Raw genomic sequence first — 13,971 nt, forward strand, 5'->3', positions numbered from 1 at the left:
GCACGGGAGGGTGAGAGAAATCACCAGAGCCAGAGTGGGGAGCAGAACAGGCAGAAGGACGAAGTACACTGCTGAGGGGAGCAGCGGGCGGCAGGAGAGGTCTGCGCGCCATGTGGGACCCTCCTCTGGTGGCCGGGAAGCAGCCGGGGATTGAACCGGCGCGACAGAGGCCGCGGGCAGCTTCGCAACCCAGCGCTCAACCACTGCGCCACCGGGGAGGCCCAGAAAACAATATAATTCTTAGAGTAGTTTTTGAACTGTACTACCACTGGCTAAATGGGAAAGATGGTAAATTTAAATTTTTTTTAAAGATATATTTATTCATGCATACAAGAACTGGGGTACAGGTCAGTAGTGCGGGAGGGTGAGAAGATTCACCAGAGACAGAGCGGGGAACGGGACAGGCAGACTGACTGAAATACACTGCAGAGGGAAGCAGCAGGCAAGACAGGAGAGGTCTGCTGTGCCATGTGGTGATCTCCCAGGCCAGCCGGGATCAAACCCGCACCGCAGAAAGCTTCACAGTGCTGCGCTCAACTGCCTGCGCTACCAGGGAGGCCCAGTTTTTGTTTTGTATTGATGTTAGCAGCTGTTTGGAATTTGTGCTCTTTTGCTTTATTGATGCTTGGAAATAGGGAACAAGGAGATGAGCTGTGAAGCTGGAATTGAGCCCCATAGTTGGATTGTTGAAACTCTCAAGAAGAGCTGCATGGCAGAAAGATTTTGTACAGAGAGGATAATGTGCTTGAGTTGATATTTCTTGAAATAAGCTTTTTAGAACAATGTTCGAGAAATTGATGCTGCCAGCTCTTGCTCATGAACGCGAGTTCTTGTTTTAGGCCTATCTGTTGGTTAGACACGCACGCCCCTGCTTCCTCACAGGAGTCATCCAGATCCGGTGCGGAGCCTTTTACTCACTGCTGTTTGTCAAGTTCAGTCCTCATTTCTCTAGATTAAAGAAAGAACAAAAGCAAATCCTTTCAGTCCTGGAAATGCAGGAGAAAGAGGCCCAAACCAGCAAATGCAGTAAAATCCAAAGTGACAAATACTTGTGATCACCTCAGCCATTTAAAGGAGTAATAGTGTATAAAGGAGTATAAGGGAATAGTGTATAAAGGAGTATAAAGGGAAAATAATGAAAAAACAGTAAAAATAGAAAAGGAAAAATAGTACCTCTATACATCAGCCAGATCGTAAAGGCGAGCCATTCGTGTGATGAATCATTCATGTGGTAACAGTTTATATTAAGTCAAAAATTGTTTTTATAGTATCTAATTCATTAGTTTATTATTCTGTATTTATTAAACATCCCTGTGTGCCACTGTTAGGGGGTACTGTGTTAGGGAGAAAATAGCCAAGACTTTTTGTCTCAGTAGCTTAGAGAAGAAAGTGTTTTAAATGTCGTGATTAAAAAACAATATTACTTTTTTCCAAATTATCTGTTGGGGTAAAGTAGGTTTACATATACGAATCTTTTCCTGGGGTCACAGGTTCCAATCTCTGCGAGCGTGTACTTCACTTCACCCCACCCCACCCACTCCCCCACGTGCACCTCATCGCCCGCCATCTCTAGTCACCTCAGTTTTACAGCCAGATGTTAGAAAACCACTTCTCTTTGGGAAAAGGGAAAGGGAAAATGGTGTGTACTGCACACTGTCCTCTACAGGTACCTCATTCCCTGAGCTCCTCCCCCTCCCCCAGGCTGTACCCCAACCTCATGGCCATGTAAACCTTTTACTATTACTACTGGGATCATCCAAGCAATGTTTGCTGAAAAAAATTATTCTTCTGTGGAAAACATGTGGCCTCAGCGTTCATTCATTCTGCAGCTATTTAAAGCTAACCCTCTGTCAGGGTGTGCCAGGCACACTTTGGTGAGCAAAACAGGCAGAACTTTTAATTCTTTTATTTATGTATAGTGGGGATTGCCAGACAATATCCAATAAGCATAACTGAGTTTTCTGGGGTTAGTGTTTGGTGTCAGTGATGAATATACTTTGTACTTTATTACAGAATCAAGGAGGTTTTTTTTTTTAATGTGTTTTACGGAGCAAAACATGTCACCTCCCTCTTTTTAAAAAAAGTTGACAAGGTTTCAGAAGCTGCTATCTAGAAAATACAAATTCATTTTTGGTATATAATTCTTAAAGCTGCCCTGAATACTTCAAGATAGCTCAAGTACAGGCATTTTATTCCCCGAGTAGAACTTAAACAGGCAAAGAAATGGAATGTTTCTCTAAGCGGGCCGCTGTCGCTGTTCTCTGACTGTGGAACACCGAAGGGTGGGCTGCCTGCTGGAGCTCTGAGCCCCCAGGCCTTCCTCAGGCGCTCCCGCATCAGTGTCCTCACCTGCCTGCGGACTAGACTGCCTGCTGCGCCCCATGGAACCTCAGGCTACTCCAGCCAAAGGATTGTCTTTGAGACAGAGAGTGTCTCATGAGTGTCAAGAGAATTGGTATTTTTCATCCTGCCCATGTGTTTGAAATTATGCCAAAAATTACTCTATGTTTGGTTTCCACTGTAATCAAATAGTTTGAAAATTATACTGTCAAGTATAAGTTTATATATATATATGCAGCTCTCTTTGTGCATATCCCTTTAAAAATGAGCACTAAATTGCTTGCCATTCAGCAGTTTAAATCGGTAGGGTCTTACCTGTAATGATTTCTGTAGTGAAATTTTGTCCATTTCTCAACCTTAGTGAGGTCACATTTACCTCTCTTGGTAGGGGAACATGCAGTGGCATTTGGTCAGAAACACTCTGTGGCGCCAGTGTTCCTGAGCGCTGTAGGATGCTGAGCTGCATCCCTGGGAATGTGGGGGAGCAGCAGCAGAGAAGTTAAGAAACTCCCCTGAAATTGCATAAATACTAATTGGCAGCCTTGGGCCCCGCACCCTTGTCCTGACATGTCTGTGATACACGCTTGTTGTGTGTGTGTGTGAATTGCACAGCCCTTTTCATCTGGGAACCTGTATTTGAAGTTTTAGGAGTAGGTGGTATTACACACCTCCATCATACAGGTGTGACAGCTGAGGTCAAGGAAATGAAGGGCTAGAATTGGGATTTTTTTTCCCTCCCTGAAGTTTGAGGACCACAGCATCAGGCTATAAAAATGCCACCACTTAGTTTCTTCCTGATTGGGTTTTTCCTTTATTTGATTTGAGAATAAATAAATGTTATGATAAATTTTAAAGGTTTAGCTCATTTTATTGCATGTCTCCTAAGTGTGTGTTTTATAAAACCTGCACCAGCAAATAGAATACAATTCAGATAATGGTTAGCTTATGCTTTGTTTTTTGCAATAAATCGCAAAAAATTTTCTGAATTAAAGTATGTGCATTTTTAAGACAATACTATTGCACACTTAGTAGACTAGAGTGTAAACATAAAATTTATATGCACTGGAAAATGGAAAAGTTCACGTGACTTGCTTTATTAACGGTGCTCACTTTATTGTGGCAGTTCTGGAACTGAGCTTCCAGCATTTCCAAGATTTGCCTGTATTAGGAGTCGCTGGTGGATGTACCCCAGCCCTCTAATCTTTGTATCTTGGCAGTTTTTCATGAGTCTTAGTTGAAGGTAATCAGGGCTTGTATTTACCTGCCTCCTTAATATGAGGAAGGGGTGTTAGGAACACACTCTACTCAGATGATATTCCTGAAGTCTTTGTGTTTACTTGGGAGAAGGTAAGCTCACTAACAGCAATTTTCAGTTGGGATGTACTTAATAGAATTAAGTCTTAAAATAAAGATGGGCACAAATAAGTCTTTGGTCTAAGGTCACATGGCTGTTAAAAGACGGCATCTGTATCTTCAGATCCTGCATTATTTATGTTACTTCCTGCAATTTGTGTTCCCTCTATGAAAACCAGTGTTACCAATAAATATAAGTAAAACTGGGCAAGTCTGAATCAGAAGGGTTCACTCTCAGTAGCCTGGTGAGGATACCAGACTAATTCCGTTTATATTCTTTTTAAGATTTAAAGAAAATCTGTATAGGTTTGTATAAGTATATCTATATATTTTTTAAAGTAAAAGGCTCATTTATTACCTAGTTTCTCATTTTAAAAAAAAATTTAGAATTATTTATTCTTTTTCTTATCAAGGCATTGCTTCAGAGTTTGGAGTTCGAGGTTATCCAACAATTAAGCTGTAAGTTGAGTGTTATATGTTTATATGTGTATATTTATTAGTTCACTCTACTTACGTTTTATTACATTAATTTCTAGTAGCTTCCTGGAGCAGTGAAGATTTGAGTTCAGCAGTTCTTTCTAGGTGCAGTATGTGATGAGAGGAGAGGGGCTGCATCTCTGTGCTCTCCTTGTGTTAAGTAAATGTGTTGTTTATGGCTCATTCACTGCGCTGACTGTGCGGGACGAGGTCCAGTCAGTCTGTGAGAGGCCTCCTGCCCACGGAGGTCAGGAATCTCTTCTGCTTTTTCACGTGAATTCTGTCTCCTAACAAATTTTACTTTCCTATAATTAGACTTATTTTTGAGAGATGAATCAGTTTGATGGATGTTAATTCTAATCTGTAGGTGTTGATGGAGTCTAATGTGGAGTGTTTAATTTGGCAGAAATGGTGTGGTAATTCCAAAGGACTTATATTATAAACATGATTTTATTGGATTTCTCATGATTTTCATCCTTATTTTGATAATGTGGGAAGTTGAGGAATTATTTTGAAACTTGTTTTTATAATAAAGCAAATTTTTATTTCAGTATTTTAAAACTTCAAATTTAAAAATTTAACTAATTTTAATTTTTTATTTCTTATATTATGTGTGGACCTTCTTTCTTCCACCTCGTTAAAAATAGTTTTCTCAGCTACTTCTACTTTCTTGTGTTAATTATCTTTTCTATTCTTTCTATTTAATTATGGATGTTCTGTTTGTGCTTTTACAATTATTTTACAAATTTTTATTTATTTGAATACATGTAATTTTAATACAATACAGCATTTTTCTTTACATTTTGAGTTGTTGTTCCCCAGAAACCAGTTGCTTACTTCTAAAATTCTACAGCTATTATTTTGTATATTGTAGTTTTATGTAGCAATAGTAATTAACACTAAAAACTAAAGCAGTTGAAATAATGCAAGCTTGTAATTTTTTGTTTTTTTAAGATTAAAGGGGGACTTGGCATATAATTATAGAGGACCACGAACTAAAGATGATATTATTGAGTTTGCACACAGAGTGTCTGGGTAAGTTCTTACTCGGGAAGGCTCTTATTATATTACTACATTTTCTATATATGAAAAATTAAATGTGTTTTAATAGATCATTTTGAGTGTGTATTTTAGGGATTCGACCTAAATGAAATTGGTTTACTTGTGAGAAAAGGTAAGATTATGTAGCACATGCAAAAAAAACTCTTTCCTTTAAGGAAACAAAAGGGCCTGTTATTTGTGTTATGTACTTGTGACCTCACATTTATTTATTTATTTTTAAATATTTTATTATTTTTGTGTAGAAGAACTGGGGTATAGGCCAGAGGTGTGGGGGATAAGAGGATTCACCAAAGACAGAGTGGGGGGCAGAACAGGTGGATCTACTGAAATACACTGCTGAGGGGAGTAGAGACAGGAGAGGTATGCTCCCTGGTGGGGGTTTGAACTCAGGCCCTTGCTCTGGGCCTTTGAGGTGGTGGGGCTAAGACTTAACCCCTAAGCTACCAGGGAGGCCCTTGTGACCTCACATTTAAATTCACTTTGTGTATAGAAGAATTTTCCCCAGTGGATTTTATTTTTTATTTATTTATATATTTTTTTATTTTTATTATTTATTTATTTATTTATACAAGCACTGGGTACAGACAGAAGCACAGGAAGGTGAGAGAACTCACCAGAGCCAGAGCAGGGAACAGAGCAGGCAGGAGGACCGAAGTACACTGCTGAGGGGAGCAGTGGGCGACAGGAGAGGTCTGCACGCCATGTGGGACCCTCCTCCGGTGGCCGGGGAGCAGCCGGGCATCGAACTGGCACTGCAGAGGCTCCGGGCAGCTTCTCAACCCAGCGCTCAACTGCTGCGCCACTGGGGAGGCCCCTATTTATTTTTTTTTTAAAGATTTATTTGTTTATTTATACAAGCACTGGGTATAGTCAGAAGCGCGGGAGGGTGAGAGAATTCACCAGAGCCAGAGCTGGGAGCAGAGCAGGCAGACTGACAAAATACACTGCTGAGGGGAGCAGTGGGCGACAGGAGAGGTCTTCGCGCCATGCGGGACCCTCGCCTGGCGGCAGGGGATCGAAACGGCGCTGCAGAGGCTGTGGGCAGCTTTGCAACCCAGCGCTCAACTGCTGCGCCACCGGGGAGGCCCGCCAGTGGATTTTAAAGAACATTTGCAAAATTTGATTTTACAGATGGCTATGTTGTAAATCTTAATCTATTACTATAATTTTGCTTTTGTAGTGCCCGCTTTATGGCAGTTTACTTTTATTGTTACTTACTTTTAGAGTTTTTAAAGAAAACCCCACTGTGTTATCATTCTTAATAGATTTGGGCTTTAATCTCTAGCATGTGATGCTGGAAAGTGCTTTTTAGATACAACTAAAATACTGTTCCTGATCTATCACATTATGCCTAATGCCAGCTGTGAGGTAATAGTGCATTTTTTACTTAGGATATAGCATAATTAGAGTAGAAAGACTGAATTACAGAGCTCTGAAGTTTTACTGACAAGGAAATAGTTTCTTCCATAGGCATCTCCTGTAGGTTTGATTATGGTGATTTAAGAAAAAATAAAATGACCTTCTTGGGATATAAAGAAAGTTACTGCTCCAGAGAGGTTTACCTATATTGACTTAAGCTTAAATCATATTGTAGGCACTTTCTTATGATTTAGACAGGATATGCTACATTGATAACTTGAAATACCTTTAAGATAAATTGAAATGTTGGGATGAATTTCTTGGGTGACTTGGTATTATTGGCATAAATTACTTGATAAAAGGCACAAGACTGGGAATGATATTTGTATATTGAAGTTTCTAAAGTTTATTAATATAATTTTCACTGTATTATTGACTGCATATTTCATATTCTTTATTTGCTTTGTGAATAAATAAGTTATGGGATAATTTTATATTTCATGAGGCGATTGCTAGTGGATGTACTTACTCCCCCATGATTTGTATTAGTCTTTGTTAGCACTTTTTAATGAGTTTTAGTTTAAGCTTAGGAAGGAAGGGCTTCTCCTGATGTAACTAGGGATGACTTTATTGCAAATGAAATTTCAAGAGTCGGTTTTGAAATTGCATCACTTACTAGTTAATGACCAAAGTATTAAAACAGAGACCAGAGTGATGCAATACATCTAAAGACTTGTGTGTTTCCAAAATAGGTTTCCCCTTATAAAAATGCATTTTATTCTTTTTGTAAATTGGTGGAGTAAAACTCTGACAAAACAGACCACATTTAAAAGAAGACTGCCTCTTATTTTAGTTTTTTAATTATATTTTTCGAATGATATGATTTATAATAACATTTGCTGTCACTTTTCACAGTCTGTTTCACTTTGAAATCTGCTTTATAATAAAACTCAGTAGATTTGTTTTCTCCTTTTGAGCTTCTTGTGACTGCTAGGACTTACCATTCTCCATTTAATTTTTCCTGGAAAAAGTAACATACTTATAAACCATTTTAGATTTTAATCTCAATAGGGCATTTTAAAACTATATTAACATTTAAGTTGACAGGAAGAGACATAGTCCTAATATAGTATTATAAACTCCTGGGATAGTATTTCAGTGTGTTTGTGTGACTGATCTTTGGAAAGGGAGAAAAATAATTCTCATGTGTGGTGTTTTGTTTTTAGCTGAAGACTCACTTAAATGCACTATTGTTCTGTTTTTACCTATCAAAATATTGACTAAGATGGTATTCTCTAAAAGGATGTATTTGAAACTTATTTTTTAAGCTGATAGTTTAAATAAATTATAGGTACTATATCGTATGGCTGTAATAGAGATCATGAGTTATGGTTTTTGTTCGATTTATGTGGATTGAGTGATACACTTAAGTATAGTTAATGCACTTTCAGAGCTTTATAACTTTAGACATATTAGGCTATCAGAGAGGTAGTAGTAAATTATGTGATCTTATCTGCAAGTTTGTTTTGGGTTGTTCGTTCTGTTTCCAAACAGGGCTCTCATTCGGCCACTTCCAAGCCAGCAAATGTTTGAACATGTGCGGAAGAGACATCGTGTATTTTTTGTTTATATAGGTGGAGAGTCACCTTTGAAGGTATCAAATAATTGTATTTTTAATCCACAAGCTCAGATATATTATTTAATTTTCTCTGTAGCCCAGATTTCACCAAAAACTCAAAACTAACTCTTAATGGAAATAATTACAATAAAATACTTCCGTGTGTACACTCTATAGTTCTTGCCGTCATGAAACCAAAGTGAGTGAAAAAAGTGTGTAGCTATTATTGCTTGCCTCAGTGTTTCTTCTGTCATTGGCCTGGTTATTTAAATTTTGTATTATTTTGTTAGCATTTTTGTGTCTGAGACTGTAAAATGTAGTTTGAATATAAGCCTTTTTTTAAAAAAGATTTATTTACGCATACAAGAACTAAGGTGTAGACCAGAGGTGCGGGTGGGTTGAGAGTGAGAGGATTCACCAGAGACACAGTGGGTAGCAGAACTGGTAGATCTAGTGAAATACACTGCTGAGGGGAGCAGTGGGCAAAGCAGGTGAGGTCTGCTATGCCATATGTGGGTTAGCTCCCTGGCCAGGGATCGAACTCATGCTGCAGTAGCTGGCTATAGCTTGATAGTGCTGAGACTTTAACTCCTGTGCCATCAGGGAGGCCCCCTAAAATTTAAGCTTTTAAAGGAAAAAAGATCATCATCTTAAGATTATTTTATATATGCATGTATGCACTACAATATCTCTTCCTATAATCACCAAATTAAATTAATAAATATGAATTGAGCTTATGCCACATTTAAGGAGCTTTTGTTTGGACAAGTATAAAAATACTTAGTTACAATAGTCCTATGCCTCAGAATCTATCATTATTTCATATGCTTGTATTCTTTTTTCACATAAAGAATTGGAGGCAGCAAATTGGGAGGTGCTACTTCATGATGCTATCTTTGTCTGCATGTTTAATGAGGAGTGGGTTTTCATCTTTAATAAAATTTAATTCAACTTTTTTCTGTTTATATTATCACAGGAGAAATACATAGATGCAGCATCAGAATTAATTGTGTACACGTACTTCTTTTCAGCTTCAGAAGAAGTGGTTCCTGAGGTAATATTTAAAATTGAATTTAACGATGTAATTTCATTTTTTAAAGTATTACCTGCTTTTGTCTGTCAGATTTATTTACTGTGATACATGTAGAAAAAGTAAAAATTGATTTTGTTTTTTTTATTTTTTATTTTTTTAAGTATTTTTAAAAATTTGATTGTTTTTCACATAAAGTTTTTTTTTTTCTTGTAAAGATTTATTTTCATTTATACAAGAACTGGGGTACAGTCCAGATGCGTGGGAGGGTGAGAGGATTCACCAGAGACAGAGTGGGGAACAGAACAGGCAGACTGACGAAATACACTGCTGAGGAGAGCAGCGGGCGAGACAGGAGAGGTCTGCTCGCCATGTGGGTTGCTCCGAGGCCGGCGGGGATTGAACCAGCACAGCAGAGGCTGTGGACAGCTTCAGAGCGCTGCACTCAACCGTCTGCGCCACCTTGGAGGCCCAAGATTTATTTATTTATGCATACAAGCACTCGGGTACAGGCCAGAGGTGTGAGGGGTGAGAGGATTCACCAGAGACAGAGTGGGGAACAGAACAGGTAGATTGACCGAAACATATTGCTGAGGGGGAACAGTGGGTGAAACAGGAGAGGTCTGCTGCACCATGTGGGTAGCTCCTTGGCTGGGGATCGAACTCGTGGTGCAGTGGCTGCGGGTAGCTTCATAGGTTGCGTCTTAACATCTTGCGCCACCAGGGAGGCCCGTAAACATTGATTCTTTACTGCTGGTATCACACTGCTTGTTATTAATCTATTATACGGTCTGTTGTAGCAATGGCTTGATAGCATTTAGGAAATACGATGATTACATTTGAGCTTTTTTCCTCTTTTAAATAATAGCAGTCATGACAAGTAGTACCTGAAACCTTTAAATCAGTTTGGAAGTATTAGCTTTTTATATACATAATATATAAATTATATGTTGCATATTATGTATGTTTTTTGTTCACCAAGTCTGTTGTCTTGGAGCCCTGTGCGTGTTCCAAGTCCTGGGTAATTTGTCCCCAGCAGAGGCATCACGGGTACCAGCAGCATGGAGCTTACATTCTCCTGGGCAGATGGATTAATTTTAGGTTTGGTTGATGTCTTCTCTTGGATCCTCTGATCGAGGGAGCAGTCCTCAGTAAACAGATCTATAAACAGGCTATGATAACTGCTATGAATCAAATATGATTAGGAGCAGTATGATAGAAGGGACATTTAGAGGTAGGGTCCTGGCTGTAGATTGACCTAGAATTGTCTGTCTGAGAAGAAAATATTTAAAACTGAGGCTTCCATGATGTGAAAGAGCCACACAAAGATCTGTGGCCAGAGGCTCCCAGAAGTAGGAGCAGGCACTTGAGGAACTGATGTGGCTGGAGGAAGGAGGTGGGAGGGCGGAGAGCCGTGAGACCTCGGTTGCATTTGCATGGGAGGGAGACATGAGTGAAGGGCTCCGGCTCATGTTCATTTTATTATTTTTTTATGGATTATTTTATTTTATATAATTCTTACGTCATTTTTCATTTTTGCATAATGTATGCATTTTCATTTTGGTTCATGTTCATTTTAAACACCCTTATCTTCACAGCTTTCTGAGAAGTCTCATGAGCGGGGCATTAGAGGGCTTGCTATTTTCTGGGACCTGACATAATCTGACACCATCATAGTTCTCACATAGCAATAAGTTGTCTAAGGAAAATCCCCCGGAATCTAGAACATTGGTGGGTTCAGACGGGATTTGCTGGAGACGTGGCCTGTGTGTGATTATTACTTGCTTTTAGTACTGTTGTTGTTATTGGTCTTCTTCACTGCTTTCTTTACACAGTCTTTATTTTTTTTAAAAGATTTATTTATTTATGCATACAAGAACTGGGGTACAGGCCAGAGATGTGGGGGTGAGAGGATTCACCAGAGACAGAGTGGGGAACAGAATAGGCAGATTGACTGAAATACACTGCCGGCCGGGGATCAAACTCGTGCTACGGAGGCTGCGGATTGCCCCATAGTGCGGTGCTTAACCTCCTGCGCCACCAGGGAGGCCCTTTACACAGTCTTTAATTATTCTTGCAAGTATTTGTCATCTCTTTTATTTCTGAGTATATTGGGTTGTCGGAAACGTCATGACATTTTTCCCTGTGTTTTCTATGCAAACATGTCATGACTTTTCTGACACCCTGATAGTTGTAAAAGTCCGCTAAGGGAAATAATAGTTATTTTAGAACTTCTACTTCCACTGACAATTCTCATATAAGGGTGAAGCCCATGATTTTATGTTTTTCCCATATTTTGAATCTTAATGGTTGCTTATGGAAAGTTGCTTTGATTTACAAATAGTATTTGTGAATTCCCAGGTAGATATAATAAGGAGCTATAAAGATGAATTAAGACAGTTTGTGACTTCCCAATACTTAAAGCTCATTGGAGAAGATGGAGCTGTAGACAAATAACTGACACTACATAATGAGTTTAAAGCAGTACAGGGAAAGAAGGGGCAGATTCGTTGTGTCACCATTTTGCCCAGCTATAAATATCCTTGTGAGAGAGAGGTGCTGAATGTTAAAAAATATTTGCCAGCATCGTTGATGCGCTGCCCAGAGCAGGTGGATGGATGCCTGCTGATGCAGGGCCACCCTCAGAGTCGGTGTCTCCCTGGTGCTGTGCCATCATGTGGGCGTAATGCACTTAGGTCATGTTGTATTGCCTGATATGTGACGTCTTCCACCCTTTTCATCTCTCCAGGACAGCTGTCTGTCTTCTTTTTATTTTAGTGTTACTTTTGTTTTCTGCTGATTTATTTGCCATTCACTTTTACCACTTGTGTGACAGTTCTGTGTGGCACACCCCATCATATCTCCTGCTCTGATGCCGATATCTGTATTGAAATTCACTGTTGGAGCACCGGGCACCTTCTGGGTGAACCTTTTATTACTAATTCCCACTTAAGTTCCCATTTATGTAGGAGCTACAGTTGACACCTGCTGTGACTTATATCAGCTAACTGACTCCTGACTCCTCACGGTGGGTGCTCACTGCCCTGCTTTACCGAGTGAGGGGAAAACCAGAGACCTGGTGCACAGCCTGGGTGGTGGGGAGGCTGGAACCCCCCATGCCGACGACAGCCTGACCCCTGCTCTTCGGCCACGTCACAGTGCCTCCCTTCCAGAGTGGACTTCCTGGAGATCTTTAGGTCTATTAACAACTCTAAGACTATTCCATGGCTTTCCCCGTAGCAAACAGAACACTGCCTGGAGAGGTAGAGAGAGATGCCAGACCCAGTCCTTGCATGAGCTTCGATTGACCCTGCGTTGGTTTTTTTTTTCCCCTTTAATTTTTTTTCATTTATCCAGTTCTGTTTTCTGGTGTCTTTCAATATTTTTGAAATCAATTGAAATTGTTTTTAATGATAATAAGGATACTTCTGATTTTTACAGTATGTCACCTTGAAAGAAATGCCTGCTGTGCTTGTTTTCAAAGACGAAACCTACTTTGTTTATGATGGTAAGTTTCAAAGTTTTAAAATATGTAAAACATAAATTTAAATGTCATGTCCATTATAGCACTTAGGTAATGATAAAAGGATTTTTTCTTTAAGATTTTTTTTTTTTTAAAGATTTATTCCTTTACACAAGAACCAGGGTACAGGCCAGATGCATGGGAGGGTGGGAGGATTCACCAAAGACAGAGCGGGGAACAGAACAGGCAGACTGCTGAGGGGAACAGCGGGCATGACAGGAGAGGTCTGCTGTGCCATGTGAGACCCTTGCCGGCCGGCAAGGGTCTCACATAGTGCAGTAGAGACTGCTGACAGCTTCACAGCGTGGTGCTCAACCGCCTGTGCCACCAGGGGAGGCCCTTTAAAGATTTATTTATTTATGCATACAAGAACTGGGGTGCAGGCCACCAGGGAGACCCTTTACACAGTCTTTATTCTTGCAATTATTTGCCATCTCTTTTTTATTTCTGAGTATATTGGGTTTTTGGAAACGTCATGACATTTTTTCCTTTGTTTTCTATGCAAACATGTCATGTAGGTGTAGAGGGGATGAGAGGATTCATCAAAGACAGAGTGGGGAACAGAACTGGCGGATTGACTAAAATACACTGCTGAGGGGAATAGCGGGCGAGTTAGGAGAGGTCTGCTGTGCCATGTGGGTAGCTCCCTAGCCGGGGATAGAACTCGTGCTGCAGTGGCTGCGCACAGCCTCATAGGTTGCATCTTAACCTCTTGCACCACCAGGGGGGCCCTGGTATTGATAAAAGATTTAGTAAATACCATCACTGCTTACGGTTCCGTGGGTTGAATAAGTGAGGGTTTTTTCTTACCTGTCAACTTTAGTTTTTATTTTTTGACAAGTTAGTTGTCTCTCCAGTAGATGAACCCTATCAATTTCTATGTGTTACTTTAAAATATTCAGAATTAATGTTTTAAAAAGGTATCTAGCATTTCTAACAAAAAAAAAGGTGAAGACATAAAACATCATCAGTAGTGTTGCAGTCCCCGGTGTTGTCTCTCCCTAGTTCCATCTCTCACCCTGACAGAGGTAACCACTGACCTGTTAACCAGCTTTCCTTCACGGAAGCAAGAAACTGGGTTATTTTTTTAAATATTTTTATCATAGCAGACATCATAGTCAGGAGAATGGTAAAATAAGACGCATATACGCCTGCCACCAGGTGAGACAGTCACCAAGCTTGTCCCACATTTGCTTCTCCCCTTTTCCT

General features: G+C 39.8%; 1 protein-coding gene across 2 annotated transcripts in view; it reads left to right on the forward strand.

The window, feature by feature from the left end:
• The window catches only part of TMX3 (thioredoxin related transmembrane protein 3), a 42,217-nt gene that overhangs the window by 8,887 nt on the left and 19,359 nt on the right, over nt 1-13,971 (forward strand). For both annotated transcript variants that reach the window (XM_037508421.2, XM_037508422.2), the window contains 5 exons: nt 4,107-4,152; nt 5,125-5,205; nt 8,146-8,245; nt 9,186-9,263; nt 12,681-12,747. In XM_037508421.2, the coding sequence (XP_037364318.1) occupies nt 4,107-4,152; nt 5,125-5,205; nt 8,146-8,245; nt 9,186-9,263; nt 12,681-12,747 (372 nt within the window). The remainder of the gene's footprint in view (nt 1-4,106; nt 4,153-5,124; nt 5,206-8,145; nt 8,246-9,185; nt 9,264-12,680; nt 12,748-13,971) is intronic.

The sequence above is a fragment of the Talpa occidentalis genome, unplaced genomic scaffold, assembly GCF_014898055.3.
Source record: "Talpa occidentalis isolate TD23 unplaced genomic scaffold, MPIMG_talOcc4v2.1 talOcc4.13, whole genome shotgun sequence".
Classification (NCBI taxonomy): Eukaryota; Metazoa; Chordata; class Mammalia; order Eulipotyphla; family Talpidae; genus Talpa; species Talpa occidentalis.